Below are 21,793 nucleotides of genomic sequence, written 5' to 3' on the forward strand. Positions count from 1 at the left end.
TTGTAGTTTAATAGGGGAAATGACTTCAACAGGTAATTATAGCATGTATGATCACAGGAAAAGTGCATTAAAGTACTATAGAAGGGGTGGGAGAGGTCATTACAGATCAAAGGAATTAGGAAAAGCTGCATGAAAGATGAAGCATTTGAACTAAACTTAAAAGGATAGGTAGAAATTCAACAGCTAAAGGATAAAGAAGATACTCCAGATATAGTGAACAATATAAGAAAAGACACAGACCAATTGTCAGGGCATCCTTGGGGAGTTTGGCTAGATCATAGAGGGAGTCAGATGAAATAAGGATGAAAAGGTAGGGTATCATCAACTTGGCACTGAATGCCAAGCAAGATCATGAACTTTAATCCCTAGGCAATGGAGAGCCATTTGAGATTTTTAAACAATTGGTATCTACACACACAGAAGATTTTTATGTGATGGCATGAAGAATGGATTGGTTGGGAAAGAGGAGAAGTGGAAAGCCCTCAGGAGAAAGAGTCCAGGGAAATGGTAACAAAGACCTGTCAGTACTAGAGTGGGATTTCTGGGAACAGATGTGACAGATATAGAAGTGTGATTGGAAGGAGTTGTTAAGTGATTAGAAATGAAGATAGCTTCTGAAACCTAGGAAAAGTTCTTAGGGAGATTTGGAATTACTCGTTCAAGAAACAAGGCCTCCTCTTTCATATCCTTATTCCCAACTTATCCATGTTAGGTGCCTCTGTAGAGACTGACCTTCTTTCAATTTGTACCTGAGAATCTAGGCTGCCTATTCCTTCCATTTTGGACCTGTTTGTAAAATCCCTCAATGTCATCAACAGAGAGCTTATCAGTTCTGGAGGGAGAGATGCTTTCTCTGGCCTCACCCCAAGTGCTCCAGGTAAAGATGTGAGACTAAGTCTTATAGAACTTTGCCTTTTTTTTTTCCTGCTGACCCGAAATGGCAAGAAGTTCATATTAAAATAGTTATTTAGAGGATGATGTTGATCATAATAATAGCTAGCATTGATATTGTGCTGGGCGGGGGTGGGGTTGGGGTTGGGGGGCAATGAGGGTTAAGTGACTTGCCCAGAATCACACAGTTAGTAAGTGTCAAGTGTCTGAGGCCGAATTTGAACTCAGGTCCTCCTGAATCCAAGACTGGCCCCAAAGCCTTTGAATTTAATGAGTCAGAGTTTCATAGTAGAAAGCAAGCTGGCCTCAGAACCAGGAAGATCTGGGCTCATCTCACATACCAGTTGTGTGGTCCTACACAAGTCACTTTTCTTCTTCATGTTCTACATGTTCCATGTAATCTAGGTAATCTCCTAGATTGTACATTGTAGAAAAGGTATCTTGGTCTTCTTGGGTAGATGGAATTTCCTTAGAATTCTTATACCAAACAGGTCCATTCCTTTTCTATGTTCTTTAGAATTCAGTATTTCCTTAGGATCATAGATTTGTTGTTGTTTGTCCTTCATTTTTTTAGGGCAATGAGGGTTAAGTGACTTGACCAGGGTCACACAGCTAGTAAGTGTCAAGTGTCTAAGGCCATATTTGAACTCAGGTACTCCTGAATCCAGGGCCGGTGCTTTATCCACTGTGTTGTCCTTCATTTTTGAAGAGACCAGTGACATCATGGGGTGGTTGATGTCTTGACTTGCTCCTGAATTGGATGTAAGGGATGCAAAGAAGCACAAAATCTTCAGCCTCACTCTCTCTCCCAGAGTCACTGACATCCAGCGGCAAGACAAAAGTCAGGATGGCTGGTGATTGCTCAGGATGCAGTGAATGACCTGGACATCTTCACTGTCTGACCAAGATCTAAGTGTTCTGCAGTTCCTGTTTTAGTTGCCTTCATGACCATTGGAACAAATTATTCTCATCTACCCATTCCACCAGGAGAAGTCTTCCCATCCCCCTGACTCACTCACTGGTAGCTTTGAGGTTATCCTTAACCTGGTTTAGCCTGTCTGCTGAGATGGTTTTACTAGGGTGTGGCTGCTGGGCATGTTACACCTTCTTGGAGCCACATGTGAGAGTTGAGTAAAGGAGGGCTCCCTGAGGTGCTATCATTTCTGAACACCCCATCCACTCTAGGATCATAGATTTAGAAGCTCTAAGGGACTACAGAGGTCATCGAATCAAAAACCAACTTCTTGGGGGCAGCTAGGCAGTGCAATGGATAAAGCACTGGCCCTGGATTCAGGAGGACCTGAGTTCAAATCCAACCTCAGACACTTGACTCTTACTAGCTGTGTGACCCTGGGCAAGTCACTTAACTCTCATTGCCCCACAAAACAAACAAACAAAACACACCTCTTCCCACTTTGCTGATGAGTGAACTAAGCCACAGATAGGTTCAGTGCCAGGCCCAGGATCACACAACCAGTAAATGTAGGTGGTGGAATTCAAACTCAGGTACTCATGACATTTTTTTTCCTCATAAGTTTGTGGCAAAGGTTTTACAGGAACTGTTATTCTCATTTTACAAAGGAAGAAACTAAGGCTCAGAAAAAGTGGTTTCTCCAGGTGCTGGGGCAGAAACAAAGGTTAGATAGGACGTGGTCCCTGTCTTCATGACCATTTCCTAAGGTCACACCACTTATCTAAGTTTTTTTGAGTTGAGACACAATCCAGGTCCTATGACTCCAGAAATTCAGTGACCACAACAATAATCAGAGTTCCAATTTACATAGTGCCTTAAGATTGACAATGCACATTATCCACAATGTCTTCTTTGGTCCTCAGAATGACTCTGAGGATCATGGAGGTTGTGACTTGTCCAGGGTAACACAGCTAGTGAGTACCTGAATCAGGATTTGAACCCAAGTCTTCCTGTTTCTAAGTTCAGCTCTTTATCTATATCACCTAGCTGATATTTCTACTATCACCATGGGTAGGTAAATGAGAGGATTCACCTATGTGGAGTGACTGTGAACTAGAGGGACTTTAAATCTACATGCCCCCCTATCTTTTGAAAAAATGACGGATGGAAAGCAGATAAGAGGATCAGATGCCCTACCTTAGCTATCATATATTACTTTTTTTTGTTTATTCTTCATTCCATGTCAAGCAGTATGTTCAAGATCATACTTTAATAGATCCTTAAAAAATGGTCAGAGGGGCAGCTAGGTGGCGCAGTGGATAGAGCACCGGCCCTGGATTCAGGAGAACCTGAGTTCAAATCCAGCCTCAGACCCTTGACACTTACTAGCTGTGTGACCCTGGGCAAGTCACTTAAACCCAATTGCCTCACCAAAAAAAGAAAAAGAAAAAAAAACGGTCAGATTAGGAGAGGCAAATGACTGTGTTGTATTAATTTCTAGCTTCTTGGAATTTAAACCAGAGGATCAAATAAGGGTCATGTCACTATTTCCTGCACTGGTTGGGCTTTATAATGACTTTTACTTTTAAGAAACAGCTAGGTGGTGAAGTGGATAGAGTACTGGGCCTAAAGTGAGGAAGACCTGAGTTCAAATCCAGCCCTGAGGCACTTCCTAGCTGTGCAGTCCTGGGCAAGTCACTTAACCTTTGTCTTCCTTTGTTTCCCCAGCTGTAAAATGGAGATAATGATAGCATCTACCTCTCAGAACTGTTGTGAGGATCAAAAGAAATAAGATTTGTAAAGCCCTCAGCACGTAGTAAATACCTAATAAATTCTTGTCTACTTCTTTCCTTCCTTTCTTAGGAAGAAGGAAAAAGCCCATATCAGTGGTATCCCCAAGGAGGAAAACATCAAGTTTAGGGTCACTGATCACAAATTTCAATCCTGGTCCCTTCTGATTAGATTTGAACAGATCTGTCCAGGTTCTTGCTTCTTGGTCATTTAGCAAGTGGTCTAATAAGATGAGCACATTCTGGAGACAGGATACAATGCCAAGTATTGGCAGGACATAGGAAAGAAGGAGAAGTCATGATCCTTGATTTCTTTCACCAACCTGGAAGGTCTACCCACCCCTGATGCTTTCCTACACTATTTACCCTTTGAAGCTCTTGGCTTATAGTGATCTCATCTATTTATATTATGGGTGTGTGAGTGAAATGTGGCCACTCTATAGAGTCAAGTGTTTTGAGAGGATAACAAGGGACCCTGACCAACAAGCACCAAGCAGACAGTTCCTACTTCCCATAATGGTCAATGCTATTTGCTGTGCCCAGTCACTCTATGAAGAAGAGGAGGGATATACTATGGTTAAGAATTCATGCAAAAGACACCGTGGCAGATGCACTCTAGTGGATACTTCTCGAAATCATGCGCCATTACTGCTCCATATACACATAGCAAAAGCAAGTGGCCACAGCGATGTCAACTCGGGATTGAGCCCAGCTTTGCTGCCAGAGTTCACGGGGGAATTTCAAGTTGCTATTTTTCTTTTCTTTTCTATTTTGGGCTATATATAGTTTGATTATTATTAATTTTGCAAATGAGCTATGACATTTGGCCAATAATTAACTTTTTGTGTGTGCACAGAAATGACCTTTCTGGGTTATTGCAGAAAAGACATGAGCTACTGAGCTCATAGAGGTATATGGATGCTTCCATTCCTCTAAAAGCAAGGGCAGAAAGACCACATGCCCAGGCCTGAAACTCAGTAGCTGTGCAGGCAGCTTTTATAAAGAAAATAATTTGCTCTTTTGCAAATCCATCCCTAGAAAAGAAGCTGCAAACAGGGTACAAAGGGGGTGTTGGAGGCGAGAAAAGCACCAAACTCCATCCCAGCCCAAATTAAACTTCAAAACAACACGAAAACAAACCCAAAAAACTAAAAAACAAACCAAATAAAAGGTGGAGGGGAATTAAAAAAAACAAAAAAACAAAAACAACTGAACTTACCACACTGCGAGTGAACTTTTCTAAGGAAGTTCTACGACCTTGCTCATTTTCTGGCTTTGGGGGGAAAAAAAATTGGGAGAAAAATACAGGGAAAAAATCTTCAGCTTAGATGCAGTTTTCAAAGGGCAGCAAAAGTCAAAGAAAGAAGCTAAAAGGAAAGCAAAAACAACAACAAAAAACAGGGGGGGAAAGCAGCCAGTGCTGTTTGCAAGAGGAAACAAACTCTCTAAAGAAAATGTCACCAACTTTGCCCAGGGGGGAGAAAGACTGAATATTTAATCTCTCCAGGTTTCATATCTTTCCTTAAATGCACAGATTAGAAGCTACCAACACTTTCCAGGGGAGTTACAAGGCCTGGTCAGCTTGCTCTAGAACTCACTGTTTTTTCATTAACCTTTGTTTATTAGATTGTGCAGACTGCCATCTTGGATTCTCCTCCCAACTCCCAATCATTTCAGGCCAAACACCTCAAGTGAATTTTTTTTTTTTGGTATCTAAGCATAACATCAAGCAGAAAAGCATCTTAGCAGGAAGAAATCAGCCCTGTGGATTTTAGGAAGGAGCATAGCAGAAAGCTTTTTTTCTCCTATAGCAATATCCTTCCCAGATACTCAGAAATCTGGGTTTTTCCTCAGTTCCTAATGACTTGTATTGATGAGCTTCCATGCGAATCTACCACTCTACCATTGTGGCAAGGCAGAAAGCAGCAGGCTGATCTTATCCATGCCCTTTTCTTTACAAAAGGATAGACTGTGCTTTAAAGGCCCTTCTTCAACACTGTAATTGGAGTATGCCAAAGCAGGCTTTCCCCCCAGGGCCCAGATAGTACTTGTAGTCTTATTTCATTTTAAAAAAAAGGAAGGGAGGGAGACTTAGCACCTAGTTGGCAAAAATAATTAGTTAAAATTGGAAGCTACCAGATGCTTCACTGTGAAACAGGGTCCCAGGTGATCTCTCCTCCAGCCCACCACTTCCCCTTTTCCCTTCTGTGGCTTTCCTCCCCAAGTGGTACACCAAGCATCACTTGAGGGGGAATCTGATGTTGCTTGCTCTGGCTATCATGGATGGTGAGTCAGAACTGGGGGAAAAATCTGCCAGCTCTGGGAAATAGGCCCTTTTGTCCATGTGAGGAAAAACTGGTGAAGACTCCCCCATGATCCTGTGGAAAATTCTGTTATGCTCAAATGCTGCCACTGACAAATATCCATCTAGTGTTCTGGAAACGGGCAAAGCATCCCATGGAGATCACTCAATGTTGCTTAAGCAGCAAACCTGAAATGATGGATTGGGGCGGGGGGGGTAGGGAGGAGAGGAAAGAAGTCAGGAACAAAGACCAAGTAATCTTCATGCTCTGTGGGGTGGATGGGTGGGCATGCTACCAGTCTGGAGGTACAGGTGTGTGCCTGTTGACTGAGCCTTTCTCCAGAATTTTCTGTCTGTATGACTCAGATGAGTGTGGTCCCAACCCACACAACTGCTAGTTTGCCCTCAAGCTCAGTTCCTGGGGCCTGTGTTTGAGGCAACCTTGCAAAGTAGAGGAAGGAAATTCTGAAAAGAAAAGAAAGAAAGAAGGAAAGAAAGAAGGAAGGAAAGAGGGGGAGAGGAAGGAAGGAAGGGAGGAAGGAGGGAGGAAAGAAAGAAATGCTACTGCTCACACACACACAAATTAAGGCAATGAAGAAGCCTGTGGATCTGCAGGATATAGTGAAAGCCTGGGGAGTGGGCCAAGGACACTCATCTGTCTGCATTGCAGATAACACATCCTGGCATACCGGCCCCAGCAGGACAGCCAAGTCACTCAGCAGGAGGAGAAGCAGATACTGGAAGTACACAAGGAAAACAAAGAAACAATGACCAAAAAGATCAAGGTTGAGCAGTTTTCCAGCATGCAGGTGATGAGAACTGTATGCCTGACCTTGGATAGCATGACCAGTCTCCTCTTCTTTGGGGTGACAAATAATTTAACTTCAGGCTGGTGGCTAAGGGATGGGGGCAGAATACACATTTGGCTCAGATGAGACCATTCCTAGTTTCTCCTGCTAGTTTACTTCCTCTGTCGACTTCTAGATCCTGGCTACTGAGTTACTTATTCACAAAGAGGTCTGTCATATGCCCAACTCTTCAGATTTCCCTTGGGGAGGAGGAAAGGTCTTTGACTTTCAACGCAGTAACAACTCACTCTCCTGGTAAGACTTCTTATTTCCCTGGGAAAGTCATATCACTGTCATTTAATAAATCCTGGGAAGCATACTAAGAATGATTCAGATCCCTGCTCATCTACCAATGCAGCCAAAGGTCACGTTACCTTTTGGGGCTGCCATATTACATTCTTGACTCATGCTGAGTTTGCAGTCTACTAAGATCCCAGGATCTTTATCAGAGAAACTCGTTTATCTCTCAAGGAACTTGAAGAGGGGATTCTTTTTATGTCAAAGGATCAGAAGGACATGCCTACACATGCCGTTAAAGGATTTTTCATAGCAGTAACAATTGAGGAGGAAGACATGCATCCACTCCCTTTCTGGAATAAGTGACCCTTATGAGGAGGTATGTGGGATTCCTACCTCCATCCCCCTTTTGATTCACATCCTCCCTCCCTCACCTTCTCTTCCATGAGCAGAGAGTGTCTATTCCCTATATTTGGCACATATGCAGTGGGTAAATCAGATCTACCAGAGGACATCCACTGGAAGGATAGAAGCCAAGGAAAATAGGACTAATCTGGTCTTGTATAGTACTTAATGCCATTGTCTTTGAATACAACCATTTTCTGGACACTGAAAGGCTTATATGAAAGATCTATACACTGCAGGAGTACTCGGTGAATTGCGGTCATATTATTATTATTATTATTGGTATTGGTATTGGTAATCCACAGGGAGGCCAAGAAGTTTCTTCCTTAGCCAAATAAATATTCTCTGATGAATTCACACATTTTTACCTGAGCATCTGCAAGTGACTTAGATGTTCTTTTTACCACTTCTCATGCCTTCAGTGGACAAATTTTTTCCTTTCCCACCCAAATCTCTACTATGGCCTAAAGGATCATTTTAACTTTCCCCTTCTTATCTTCCAAATAGGCTCAAATTAGCTGACTCCTCACTCATACAACTCTGGACTTCCCAGAAAACACACCAAAAATTGGTGTTCTTTGGGGGGATTCAAAGCCCACCTGAAACTTACTTTAACCTTCCTTGGTAAGAGCTGAATTATTGTGACCTCTCTTTTTATAATAACTCGAAAAGAAAGGGCACCAAAGGCATGTACAGGAAGCCCTGTCTCTTCTCTGCTCTCCCTTTTCCAATAAGAACGTCTTTTAGGCTATCAGGGATCCCTTACAGCGAGGATACTGTCATATATACTGAGGAGAAGAAGAAAGGAGGAAGAACATGATCAAAGACCATGGAGTTATGTGATACCAAACAATATACAGAGACAGTATTATAGAAATCCCACTAAGCAGCGGCCAGTGTCTGAAGCACACACTAAGTGGGCTACACAGTTGAGAGGGACATCAGCAAAGAGCATGTTGATGGAAAGCCACAAGCTTCAGGAAGAGGGACCACGAGGAGAGAGATGGGAAGAGAAAAGGAGAGGAGAAAACATTGGTTCTAAAGTGTCATGGAAGTCGACTTTGATACAAGTGGGCACCATGTTCATTCACATGGAGGACACGGGACTATGCTGGAAAGTGTAGAAAGCATTTAAACAGAGCCTGATGAAATGCAGAGTCGATTCTCCTGCTTCCCCTCTTCCACTCCACCCCCTCTTGCCTGGGGAACCAGCTAGATTTGATTGGAGTTTATTCACCTTTCTCTCACCAGCATTTTTTGGGATTTTTTCTCCCCACCCCCAATGGACTGCAGAGAACCATGACTTAGTTTTAAAGAAGGAAGAAAGAAGCCAGGGAACTAGATTCTATGCAAGGATTAAAGGTTCTTCTGGGTTAAACTAAAACAAAAAGGCTTCAGGTTGGGTGGGGGTGAGGAAAAGGGTCAGAGGGGATGTTATGTCGTGGAGCCAGTAGAATTTTCTAGGCAAAGAAAGTCACCAGCCCGATTCCCTTACTATCAAATGGCCTCATTCACCTCCCTGTGAGAGTCAACAAAAGGCCAAGCTCTGTATCAACCTACTTCTCTCATCTCCTGAATGGGATGCTGGGCTTTTATGACCAATGCTGATTGCAACCTTTCATCTGGCCCCCTTTTCCCTCTGTGGGTAGCACATGCAGAATATGGGAATAGGCACACAGCGGGAAGGATTTCATATCTTGGATCTTCGTGGTTAGGAAACAATCATTCTCATTCTTTCAACCAGAAAAAAAAAAAGTAGCAGATAAGAGAGGGTGAGAAGGAGGAAAAACAAACAGAAAGCTCAGGAAATAATAGTCTCATTTCCACACTCGCGGCAAGCAGCAGGCAAGAATCAATAGGTGCTAAGAGAGGCAAGCCTGTCTTTCCCCCAAAATACCTTCTTCTTTGCCTGTAGTAAGTCCTGGTAAGCATTCGATCGAAGGAACCGGGTGTAGCTGTCACTCTTCATCAGCTTGTAAATGTGCTCCTGGAAGAGGAGAGGAGAACAGGGGAGACATCAGAAAGAATTGTCATCTAACACCAATCAGAAATTACAAAACTAATTCAGTTAATTAAAAGATGGCGGGTGGGGTGGGATATGCTCAACTGTACCAGCAGATGAATACATCACATGCTCTTTCAGCCAGAAAAATACATTTTCCTTCATAGAGTAAAAGATCCTATAGGTCAGAGAAGTTGGATCTTATAAATGCTCTTTTTTTAAAAAAAAAATTCAATTTTATTTGATTTTCAGGCCCCAATTCTCCATCCCATTTTTACCTCTCCTCCCACATTGAGAAAATAAATAAGATGAAGCCCATTAAAGACATGTATAATTAAGCAAATTCCCACATTGCCAATGTCTGCAAACAAAAATTACCATCCATATCTATCACCCCTCCATTTAAAGGTGGGTAGTAGCATGCTTCATCAGGGCAGCTAGATGGTGTGGTGGGTACAGTGCCAGGCCTAGAGTCAGGAAGACTTATCTTCCTGAGTTCAAATCTGGACTTAGACACTTACTAGCTGTGTGATCCTGGGCAAGTTATTTAATATTGTTTGCCTCAATTTTCTTATCTGAAAATTAGCTGGAGAAGGAAATGGCAAACCAGTGTCTTTGGTAAAACCCCAAATAGGGTCATGAAGAGTCAGACAAAAAACTGAACCACAAAAACAGCCTTATCATGAATCCTCTGGAATTGTAGTTGGTCAATTGTGTTGAAGAGTCTTTTAAACTTGTTTGTTTTACCAATTCTGTTGTTATTATGTAAATTTTTCTCCTCCCTCTGTGCTCTGTTCATATTTCTTTGCAATAGTGTCTACAAGTCTTCCCAGGTTTCTCTGAAACCATCCCCTTCATCCTTTCTTTCTTTCTTTTTTTTTGGTGGGGCAATGAGGGTTAAGTGACTTGCCCAGGGTCACACAGCTAGTAAGTGTCAAGTGTCTGCGGCCGAATTCGAACTCAGGTCTTCCTGAATCCAGGGCTGGTGCTTTATCCACTGCACCACCTAGCTGCCCCCCTTCATCCTTTCTTATAGCAGAACAGTATTCCATCCCATTCATATACCATAACTTGTTCAGTCATTCCCCAATTGATGGATACTATCTCAGTTTCTAATTTGTTGCTATCACAAAAAGTTATTATACATATTTTTGTATAAATGAGTCCTTTTCCTCTTTCTTTGATTTCTTTGGTATAGACTTAGTAGCATAAAGAGTATGCTTACCTAGTTTAATAACTTTTGGGGTATATCTCCAAATTGTTTTCCACAATGACTGGACCAAATTTATAACTCTATCAACAGTATACTAATGCACCTTTTTTCCACAGCACCTCCAGCATTTGTCTTTTTTCCTTGTTGTCATCTTTACTAATTTGATAGGTGTGAATTGATATTTCAGAGTTGGTTGAATGTGTCAGACTCTTCTGACCCCATGGATGATAAAGCCAGGCACTTCTACCATTCGCTATCTCCCAAAGTCTGTTCAAGTTCATGTTTGTTGCTTTCCTAATACTATGTATGTATTCATCTTACCCTCTGCTGTTCCTTTCTCCTTTTGCCTTCTATCTTTCCCAACATCAGGATCTTTTCCAATGAGTCTTGTCTTCTCATTATGTGACCAACATATTGAAATTTCAGTTTCACTATTCGGTGAAGGTCTAATTTAATTTCTTTAAGTATTGTCTGATTTGATCTCTTTTCTGTCCAAGGGACTCTCAAAAGTGTTCTACAAGGGGCAGTTAGGTGGCGCAGTGGATAGAGCACTGGCCCTGGAGTCGGGAGGACCTGAGTTCAAATCTGGCCTCAGACACTAAACACTTACTGGCTGTGTGACCCTGGGCAAGTCACTTAACCGCAAGTGCCTCACCAAAAAAAAAAAAAAAGTGTTCTACCTGAGTTCAAATCTGGCCTCAGACACTAAACACTTACTGGCTGTGTGACCCTGGGCAAGTCACTTAACCGCAAGTGCCTCACCAAAAAAAAAAAAAGTGTTCTACTGTACCACGTTTTGAAAGCATTGATTCTGTGATGCTCAGCTTTCCTTAGAGTCCAACTCTCATAGCCATACATTATTACTGGAAAAACCATCACTTTAACTACATGGACCTTTGCTAGCAAGGAGATATCTTTGTTCTTTAGTATTCTATCCATATTTGCCATAGGTTTCCTTCCAAGGAGCAAACATCTTTCAATTTTATGGCTGCACTTGCCATCTGCAGTGGTCTTTGAGGCCAAGAATATAAAGTATAACACTGCTTCCATTTCTTCTCCCTCTATTTGCCAGGAAGTGATGTTGCTATGATCTTAGGGTATTTTTTTTGACAGGGAAATGAGGGTTAAGTGACTTGCCCAGGATCACACAGCTAGTCAAGTGTCTGAGGCTGGATTTGAACTCAGGTCCTCCTGACTCCAGGGCCGGTGCTCTATCTACTGTGCCACCTAGCTGCCCTTACAATCCTATTTTTCTGTTCTTTATATATTGAACTGTTGATGTTTAAGGGCACCATAGAAAAGTAAAACTTCTTTAAAGTCTAAAGATAGTTGAAAAGCGGGGCTTTGTCACTTAGCTATTGCTCCCCTAGTTGATCTCCATGGTAGCTACAGATTCTGATGAATATGTGGAGTGGATTTCAGCATCACTGAATCAGGGAGGTATTTTCAACCCAGTGGCAGTGGTGGATCACTTCCAGGGGAGCCATTCTCCAGCAGGGTAAAGGTGGGGGTGGTACATCGAGAAATGAGAAAGCAAGAAAGGGTCTGGTGATGTATTGGCCCTCTACCATGACCCCAATCCCAAACACACCTAGTTTCCTAGTCATTTTATCTCTTGACACATCACCACATTAACAAATCCCAAGGTTAATAGAGAGTGAGTTATAGGGAGGGAAAAGAATATATCCAGATGAAGAATCCAACCAGGTTGGTGAAGGGACTGGAGGAAATGCCATGCAGAGACCAGCTGGAGGAAATTGAGATGCTTAACCTGGAGAAGAAAAGACTTAGGAGATACATGATAGCTATCTTCAATTATTTAAAGGACTCATATAGAAGAGTCAGTCAGTCCATAAGCATTTAAGTGCCAGGGCAGCTAGATGGCGCAGTAGTTAAAGCACTGGCCTTGGATTCAGGAATACCTGAGTTCAAATTCGACCTCAGACACTTGACACTTAATAGCTGTGTGACCCTGGGCAAGTCACTTAACCCCCATTGCCTAAAAAAAAAAAAAAAGCATTTAAGTGCCTACTATGTGATAGACACTGTGCTAAGCATCGAGGATACAATGAAAGACAAAAGACAGTCCCTGCTTTCAAGAAGTCAAATGGGGGAGAAAACAAGCAAAAAACCCCAAACAACAAACAAATAAGATACAAATAAGGATAAAGTGGAGATACAACAAATGTAAAGTATTGGCCTTGAAAGGGATCAGGGAAGGGTTCTTGAGATTTTAAGGTGTGTGTGTGGGGGGGACGTTCTGCCTGGCCTCAAAGGGGACAGAACTAGGAGCAATGGTTAGATGATGAAGAGGGTCTAGGCTTAGACTCGATGTAAGTTGTTTCAGTTGTTTCTGACTCTCCATGTCCCCATATGGGGTTTTCTTGGGAAAGATACTTGGGAGAGATTGTCCAGTTCATTTTACAGATGAGGAAACTGAGACAAACAGTTAAGTGACTTGCCCAGGGTCACATAGCTAGTGTCTGAGGCCAGATTTGAGCTCACAAAGATGAGTCTTCCTGACACCAGGCTTAGCACTCTATCCACTGGGCCACCCAGCTAGGAAAATACTTCCTAACAATTAGAGTTGTCCAAAAATGAAATAGACTGTTTTTGGAAATAGTGGGTTCTCACTCCCTGAAGGTCATCAAGCAGAGGCTGGTCAACCACTGATCCATGATTCTACAGAAGGGATTCCTTTTTAACTATGAAACTGGACTTGATGATCATGGAGGATTCTTGCTACTCTGAGATACTGTGGTATTGAGATAGGGTCTGGCTTCATCAGTCCTTTTACCCAAGACTTGATTTGTGCCAAGCACAGTAGGTATGGAAGGATATTGGTGGCAACTTTCATTATTTTGGAAAGAGCCTCTGGGTAAGAATACATGATTCTTTTGCTCCTCCCTCCCTCCCTCCCCCTTTCCTTCCTTCCTTCCTTCCTTCCTTCCTTCCTTCCTTCCTTCCTTCCTTCCTTCCTTCCTTCCTTCCTTCCTTCCTTCCTTCCTTCCTTCCTTCCTTCCTTCCTTCCTTCCTTCCTTCCTTTCTTCCTTCCTTCCTTTCTTCCTTCCTTCCTTCCTTCCCTCCTTCTTTGCTGCTAGGTGGTAGTCATTAGAGGTCTTCTTGAAGACCAGAGTTCAAATTTGGCCTCAGGCTTACTGGATGTGTGACCCCCAGCATATCACTTAGCCTCTGTTTACCTCCATTTTCTTAACTGTAAAACCTACCTTGAAGAGTTGTTGTGAGGACCAAATGATATAATATTTGGAAAAGTGCTTAGCATAGTGTCTGGCACAAAGTAGCACAATATGAATGTTTATGCCTCCTTCTTCCCTATCTCATCTACTAGAATCATAGGAGGCATTCATGGGCTCAGCCCACTATTGATAAGCATATTAATCTGTTGTTTCTAACCTGGGCCAGTTTACCCTTCCTTAGGCAACTTGGTGGTCCCTTGTCTCAGGGATCAACAAATTAATGCTGAACTCAATGAGAGAATGCAATTGGCTTAGCTCATTGCAGCTCATTACTAAGGAGCTCAAGAGGTCTACCAGCCTCCATTTCCCTGGTAGCTGGGGTGACTGGGCATATGCTACCACACAACTTTTTGCTTGTTTCTTAAGAGGGCTGATCTAACATGAGAACACAGAACATGCAAGCTGCTTTACCCAAACCCACACTGAAACTCAAGAAGTGGCAATTCCTTATAACTAGGTGTGCGTGTGTGTGTGTGTGTGTGTGTGTGCATGCGCGCACGCGCATTTGTACGTTTAAGGGATGTGAATGTTTAAAACCATTAGAAACCTTCTTGTTGAAAAGAGTAGGCACCTGTTACAGGAAATAAAAGGTTAATTTCCCATAGGTCGAGGATGAAAGGGTACTAAACCATGCTAACCGTCTCCACCACGATTCTCCAAGGTAGAGAGGAAATCATGCCCCTGTAGTGGTTGACAGTTATAGTGTAGGGAAGTCAACTCTGATAAGATCTTCCACCACCATTTCCTCAAGCTGAGGCCTTGATAATGAAAGGCCCATTTGCTCAGAAGGGCAAAAGGGAATCGAAAAAGGACAACTTCTGAGGGACAGATGGGAGCTGAATCTAAGCTGCACCTGCTGCAAATCAATGTTTTGCCATGAGATCCTTCCTTCCTTTACAGATAAACCACCATGACCCTCACAGGAATAGGAGAAGGCAAGCAGCCAACTACCTGGGACCTTGGGAGGATGAGACAAGGATTTCAGAGCAGCTGAACCATTTAAAAATAACTTTGCATCCCTCTCTTTGCTTTGGAGATCCAAAACAGAGAGGGATTCATTTGCCCTGCTTCAAAATATCCTCTTGGAAACCACTCAGTTGGAGGATTGTATAGTAGCCAAGAGTTCTCATTAGGATTTAGAAGGGCCATTCTTTTTCTTCCTGCAGGTGTAGCTGCCTCCCACCTTCTTTCCACTTCCCTAAGCTTCCTGGCATAATATTGGAAGTTGTAAAAGTTTAGGAACTTGTACCTGAAAGGAAGGCACTGCTACAACTGATGGGAGGTGGGTGGGGGGAAGTAGAGAGAGTGCTGGGCCTGGAGTCAGGAAGTTCAAATGTGGCCTCAGATATTTATTAGCTGTGTGATCCTAGGCAAGTCACTTAACCTCTGCCTCAGTTTCCTCAACTGTAAAATGGGGAGAATAACAGCACCTACCTCACAGAGTTGTGAGGATTGGATGAGATCATATTTGTAAAGTGCTTAGCACAGGGCCTGACACATAATAGATGCTTAATAAATGTTCCTTTCCTTTCTCCCCTGAGACTCAGTTTCCTCATGTGTATAATGGAATTGAACCAGATGGCCTCTGAGATTATTTCTAGATGTAGTTCTATGATCCCGTCATCATACACCTATTTTCTGTGCCAACCCTCATACAACTCAATTAAGTTCTATCGGCCTCTGTTTCCTCATTTGTAAAATGAAGAGGGTTTCTGAGGCCCCTTCCAGCTCTAGGGCTATGGTCCATATTCACATACAGATATTATACAGGTACATATTGGGCAGCTAGGTGGATAGAGAGCCAGGCCTGAAGTCAGGCAGATTCATCTTCCTGAGTTCAAATCTGGCCTCAGACACTTACTAGCTGCATGATCCTGGGCAAGTCACTGAACCCTGTTTGCCTCAGTTTCCTCAGCTGTAAAATAAGCTGAAGGAAATGGGAAACCACTCCAGTGTCTTTGCCAAGAAAATCCCATTTGGGGGTCATGAAGAGTTGGGCACAACTAAACAATAACAAAAACATCATCATTGCTAGTAGGGGAGGGGTCCATCTGTAAAAAGAAGTAGTGAATCTCCAGGGGACGGGCAATAGTTGTGCTGTTTTTGTTGGCAACGTTCATCCCCATGAGTTAGTTACCTCTAGGTGAATGCTCTGTGGAGAGAACTGTTTGGAGTTCTCTACACGAGGCACAGAATCCCAAGTGTTTATGATCATCAGAATATGCCCATCTTCCTGGGAGTCTCCCATTCTAGGAATTCTAACCAAGATCATATTAACTATTAAAAAATGGGCATTTCTCTCATAATTTTAAACAAACTTTGTAATTTTCTTTTTAATATCTATTTTCAACTATCAATATGGTTGTGATACCAATAACAGAACAGGCAGCTTGTAGTGCAGGGAGTAGAGTGCTGGACCTGGAATTACTAAGTAAGACCTAAGTTCAAATCCAGCCTCAGACACTTAGTAGTTGACCCTGGGAAAAGTCACTTAACCTTTGCCTGCCACAATTTCCTGAACTATAAAGTTGAGATAATAATAGCACTTATCTCCTCGGGCTGTTGTGGGGGTCAAATGAAATGATATTTGTAAAGTACTTAACACAGTGCCTGTTACAAAGCAGGGATTTAAATTCTTGTTTCCTTCCTTCCCCTCCCCCCCCCTTCCAAGCTGGTACATTTCAATTACATACAACATCTAATGTTAACGCCTGTAAGCAAACATGTTAAAACATTTCATACTTGTGGGCAGACTTGGTTTGGACCTTGAGAATGAATCAAAGGATACAAGAAGGAATGCAGGTCTCAGCAAGCTAATGTATACATTCTCCTTCACTTGACTTTGTTACAAAGTGTCTCTCTTTTGTGCAACCCTCCCCATTTCTTTTCAGCAGGAAGCAGACAGAATGTTCAATGATATGTTGTCCACATGACATTTTTATATCAGTCTAAATTCATTTTATATTTTACATAGTATTGCAGAATTAAGCATATGAGCCATAAAATAGATCCCTGCCCTCATCAGCAGCTACTGAAATAACTGAAACATTAAAAAAATTTCAAAACCATCTGATGACTTCTTTTCTTTCTAATTAGAAAACCAGCATTTCAGATAGCAGGGAGAGGGAATGCTAATGGTCAATGAAAGGAGGGCATTAGTTATCAAATTCAAATAGAAACAGGGGCCACTATAATAATCATACAGGCAGGCAGCATATAGACTTAGAAAACCACACATTAGCATTATTTATGTTCTATTGTATTTTTTACATTTTAATCTGGTTGGGCAGATTACAATTTAGTCTGGTTGGGCAGCTCAGAGTGTGTCTGACACCTTTGTTGTAAGGGATATTACAATGATTCCAAAACCCTTATTAAGGATAGTGAGACCAAGGGAGCAAAAATGACCTGCCCAAAGTCACTTATTAGATATATAAGAATCAAGATTTGAACCCAGATTATCTGATCTAAGTGATCTTTCAACTACATCAATTTATCATTCAACAGAAACCTCTTATTTTGTTTTCCTGAGAGAAATTAAATGCATATCCTCAGATTTAGGGAATCAGCTGATGATGTAGTTCCCATCCTAGAAGAGCCATGAAGATATACTATACTCCCAGGAAATAAAAAGGAGCTCTCTGATTCTTACCTCCCATTATTCTCCTGTGTGCTGGAAACCACATATATTCAGACCAGGGCAGATGCTGATAGCTAATAGAAAAGTGAAAAGTTCTCCACTATGTCACTGTTCAGCGTCTTGACCAAATCTCAGGATATCTTACAGTTAACAGCCTCATTTATTTCTATCAAGGAGACATCAATTTGGGGAGAACGTTGACAAGGTGGAGCATTTCTAGACAAGGGTGATTAGGGCATTGAGAAGACTGGAAACCACACCAGATCAGAATCAGTTTGAAGGAGCAAGGAGTGTTTAGCCTGGAGAAGAGAAGACTTAAGAGAGGAAATTATAGCTACCTCCAAGAATTTGAAGAACTGTTATGTGGAAGCAGGATTAGACTTGTTTTTCTTGGCCTTAGGTGATAGGAGAAGGAGCAATGGATGGAAGTTATAATCAGACAGATTCCTGTTTGGTATAAGTGTATAGGGTATCACCAGGAGGAGCCCAGTTATCTTACCATGGTTAAAAGATGCATTTTTCCTGTCTTTGGCAATATTTCCCTATTCAACATCAGGATACCCTCAATAATAGCACCTTTGAGAATTATAGGATCATAGACTTAGAACTGTAAGGGATCTTAGAGATCATTGAGTCTCACTCTCTCAATTTACAGGTAAGGAAACTGAGGCTGGAAGAGGTTAAATGATCCCAAAGCCAGCAAGTTTCTGAAGCAGGAACTGAACTCAGATTCCCCCTAGCTCTAAGCCTAGTGCTCTACCACTGTCCCACCTAACTTAATGTGTTCCTATCTTCTTTACAGGTTATAAAGAGTACCTTGATGTTAGTTCACTGCATTAGGTGACAAATGAAGGGAGCACTGGGCCTGGAGTCAGGAAAACCTGAGTTCAAATCCAGCTTTAGATGCTTGTTAGCTGTGTGATCCTGGGCAAGTCATTAACCTCGATGTGCCTGAATTTCCTTATCTATAAAATGAGGAAAATAATAACACTACCTCCCAGGGGTGTTGAAAAGATCATATGAGATAATAATTGTAAAGTGCTTAGCACATAGTAAGTGCTATATAAATGTTATTGTTCAGTTTCTTCCATTGGGTCCTACTCTTTCTGACTCCATTTGGGGTTTTCTTGGCAAAGATACTGGAGTGGTTTGCCATTTCCTTCTCCAGCTAACACACACACATACATACACATATACATACATATACATACATACACACATATATCGACATATATACAATACATATAGACATGTAATTATTATTGGTATTCTTTTTATTGTTGTTATTCTTTTTATTATTACGTGACAGATAACTGAGTCCTATCATCTGAAAATATTTGATTGAATCATGGCTGGCTAGTCTTTGGATTTGGTCTTTAAAAGGAAACAGAATGGGGCAGCTAGGTGGCACGGTGGATAGATCACTGGCCCTGGATTCAGGAGGACCTGAGTTCAAATCTGGCCTCAGACACTTTATACTTACTATCTGTGTGACCCTGGGCAAGTCACTTAACCCCAATTGCCTCACAAAAAAAAAAAAAAAGGAAACAGACCCAGAATTGGAGGATGGGCAGAGCACCAAGCTAAAAGGCAAAGATAGGAGAACATGTAGAGAGGACCTAGATCCCTGGGGAAGGGAGGCCCTTTTATCGGAACATCCTTCTCCCAGGAATCCTCTTCCCCAGAGATGGAAATAGTAGACAAGTAGTAACTTAAAGGGTAGAGATCCTAGAAGAAGGAAGGAAGGAAGGAAACAAGCATTTATTAAGTGCCTACTATGTGTCAGACATAATGCAAGTGCTTTACCGATATTATTTCACTTGATCCTTGCAACAACTCTGGGAGGTAGGTGCTGTAATTATCTCAGTTTTACAGTTGAGCAAACTGAGGCAGACGGAAGTTAAGTGTCTTGTCCATATTCTTACAGCTAGTAAATGTCAAAGGCAGCATCAGAACTCCAAGTCTTCTCAACTCCATGTCCAGAGCTCTAGCCATTGTACCCCTCCCTTCTCTCTCCTCTCTCTCTCTCTCTCCTTCCCTCTTAATATATGTATGCATATGGGTATGTATAAATGAAAAGGGAAATAAGCACTTATTAAGCTCTTACTATGCCACTTAGCTACCTATATGCCATATGCATATATGTATATAATGATAAAAGTTAGGTGTAAGTGAGGATGTATGGAATCATTAAGATCTTAAATGCACCCATTCTCTTGGTCCACAAATGAGTACCACAGTGGATAGAGCACCATACTTGGAGTTAAGAAGAGTGAATTCAAATTCAGCTTCAGATATTTCCTATCTGTGTAATCATGGGCAAGTCTCTGCCTCAGTTTCCTCATCTGTAAAATGGTGATAATAATAGCACTTCCCTCCCAGGGTTGGTAAGAGGATCAAATGAGATAATATCTATAAAGCATTTTGTCAGCCTTTCAGAGATATATAAATGCTAGCGATTATTGTCATGGTACAGCAATTGCTTTTGTGGACAGAATGTACCACTCGAAGGGAGAAGTAATAGATCGTTCATCATTAATCTGTATGGCATCTGCATACATACATTTAGTTTAATGTACTAGAAGTTTGCATCCTCTGAACATGTTCATTTTGCTCTTCTAGGCAGGGGTCGCTACAAAGATAACTGGTGATTTGCCTTCTAATGTCCATAAACATTTTAAGAGTTGACTTAGAAAACTATTTTCTTTTTTTTTTCCACTTTCAGGGTCATTGAGTTTCAAGGAAAGTCTGCATCCTGAAAACATTAAAGGACTGGGGCAAGAGAGAACAAGCTATCGAATTCAATTCTTTGATTCAGGGTGCAGAAGGAGACCTTTTTTGGACATGGCCAATGCAGGAATTTATTTTGCTTTACTACATATTTACTTAAAGACTATTGTCTTTCTATTTCCTTCTTTTTAGTGTGGAGCACAGGTGGGAAGGAGATAACCTGGATTTTTGTTCATTGAAAAAATAAAAATTCATGAAAAAGAATTTAATTTCTTGAAGGTATTTGCTCATACAATATCTTTTCATGTAACAATCAGACACAAATCAGAAGCAAAAAGTTTTTTCTTAAAGCATTCCATCTCCTGTCACTTGCTCCTTGTCTCCCCCTAATAAACCACCCACAAGATGAAATAAGAATCTGTCAGTGTAGTAGCATTCCTTTGCTTGGTTTGGGTGTGTATACCAGGTAATGTCCTCCAATTTGAAATTGATTTTAGGAAATGTAATGTAGTCTTGTGATACTAGCATACAATGGCCATCACCTCCACTATAAGAACAAAGATTAGTGGCCTTCGGGAAGCTGGAGAAATTTCTACTCACTGGAGATGAGACAAAAAGACATTTTGGAGTGTTTTTGGTTTAAGTAAATGATAGAGGTTGTTGTGTGCTCAAATAAGTCCTCTTTTGAAAATCTGCATTTAGACATTATATTCTAGAATAGGGAGCTGAGAGGCACTACCAAATACTTAGGCAGATGGTGGCTTGTCAAGTTTTCTGAGTATCTCTTAGCTCATGCTCTACCACTGGCCTGAGCAGTGTCTCCTTGGTTACTTCATGGGGCTAATGATGGCTAAGTACAGGAAATGATGTGCTGTTACATGGAAAAAATGCTCGACCCCAGAATACTTGGTGTGAGATCTGACTTTGCTTTCAAACACGCTTCAATCCTGAGCAAACAAAACAGAACAAAACAAAACACAACGGACAAATAACTCTCCATCCTTTTATGGTGGGTATACAGGAGAGGGTTACAATTTAGGTCTCCACTGTCAATTAACCCATTTTGTTGAATATTTATGATGTTCAGTGCTCTGTGTAGGGAAAGAAATAAAGAAGATTAAAGAAGAATTAAATAAGGAAAATAATCTTGTCATTGAGGTGGTTCCAAACCCAAACAATGTAGGAAGATTAAGACAGGTTGAAGGCACAAGACTGAAATATCACCAATTGTTCCGGGTGTTTGAGACACCTTGGCAAAGCTAGCCAGGAAATCTCAGCAATGAATGTGAAATCAAGTGAGTGTCAGATCTTTTAAGGAGCAATGAATGAGAATTAAGAATATCGGGTGGAGGTACTCTGCTTAATGTGCTCTTGGCTAGATTAAGAAAGGCACAACTTCCAAGAATAAGGAGGTGATCAGCACTCTGCTCTGGTCAGGCACTTTCTGCCATATTGTGTTCAGTTGTGGGCACCACATCATAGGATGAACTAGAGATTAACCAGGATGACAAAGGGCCTTGACTTCATGCTACCTCAAGATCAATTGAAGGAAGTTGGAATGATTA

General features: G+C 41.6%; 1 protein-coding gene across 4 annotated transcripts in view; it reads right to left on the reverse strand.

Annotated features, from left to right (window-relative positions):
- Positions 1-21,793, reverse strand: part of RGS6 (regulator of G protein signaling 6) — a 717,500-nt gene that overhangs the window by 43,036 nt on the left and 652,671 nt on the right. For 2 of the 4 annotated variants that reach the window (XM_043985440.1, XM_043985442.1), the window contains exons 16-17: positions 9,284-9,373; positions 4,814-4,867 (exon numbers count right to left, since the gene is read on the reverse strand). In XM_043985440.1, coding sequence (XP_043841375.1) covers positions 4,814-4,867; positions 9,284-9,373 — 144 coding nt within the window. The remainder of the gene's footprint in view (positions 1-4,813; positions 4,868-9,283; positions 9,374-21,793) is intronic. The other 2 variants (XM_043985441.1, XM_043985443.1) reach the window with 1 other exon arrangement.

This window comes from Dromiciops gliroides, chromosome 2 (genome assembly GCF_019393635.1).
Source record: "Dromiciops gliroides isolate mDroGli1 chromosome 2, mDroGli1.pri, whole genome shotgun sequence".
In the NCBI taxonomy this organism is placed as follows: Eukaryota; Metazoa; Chordata; class Mammalia; order Microbiotheria; family Microbiotheriidae; genus Dromiciops; species Dromiciops gliroides.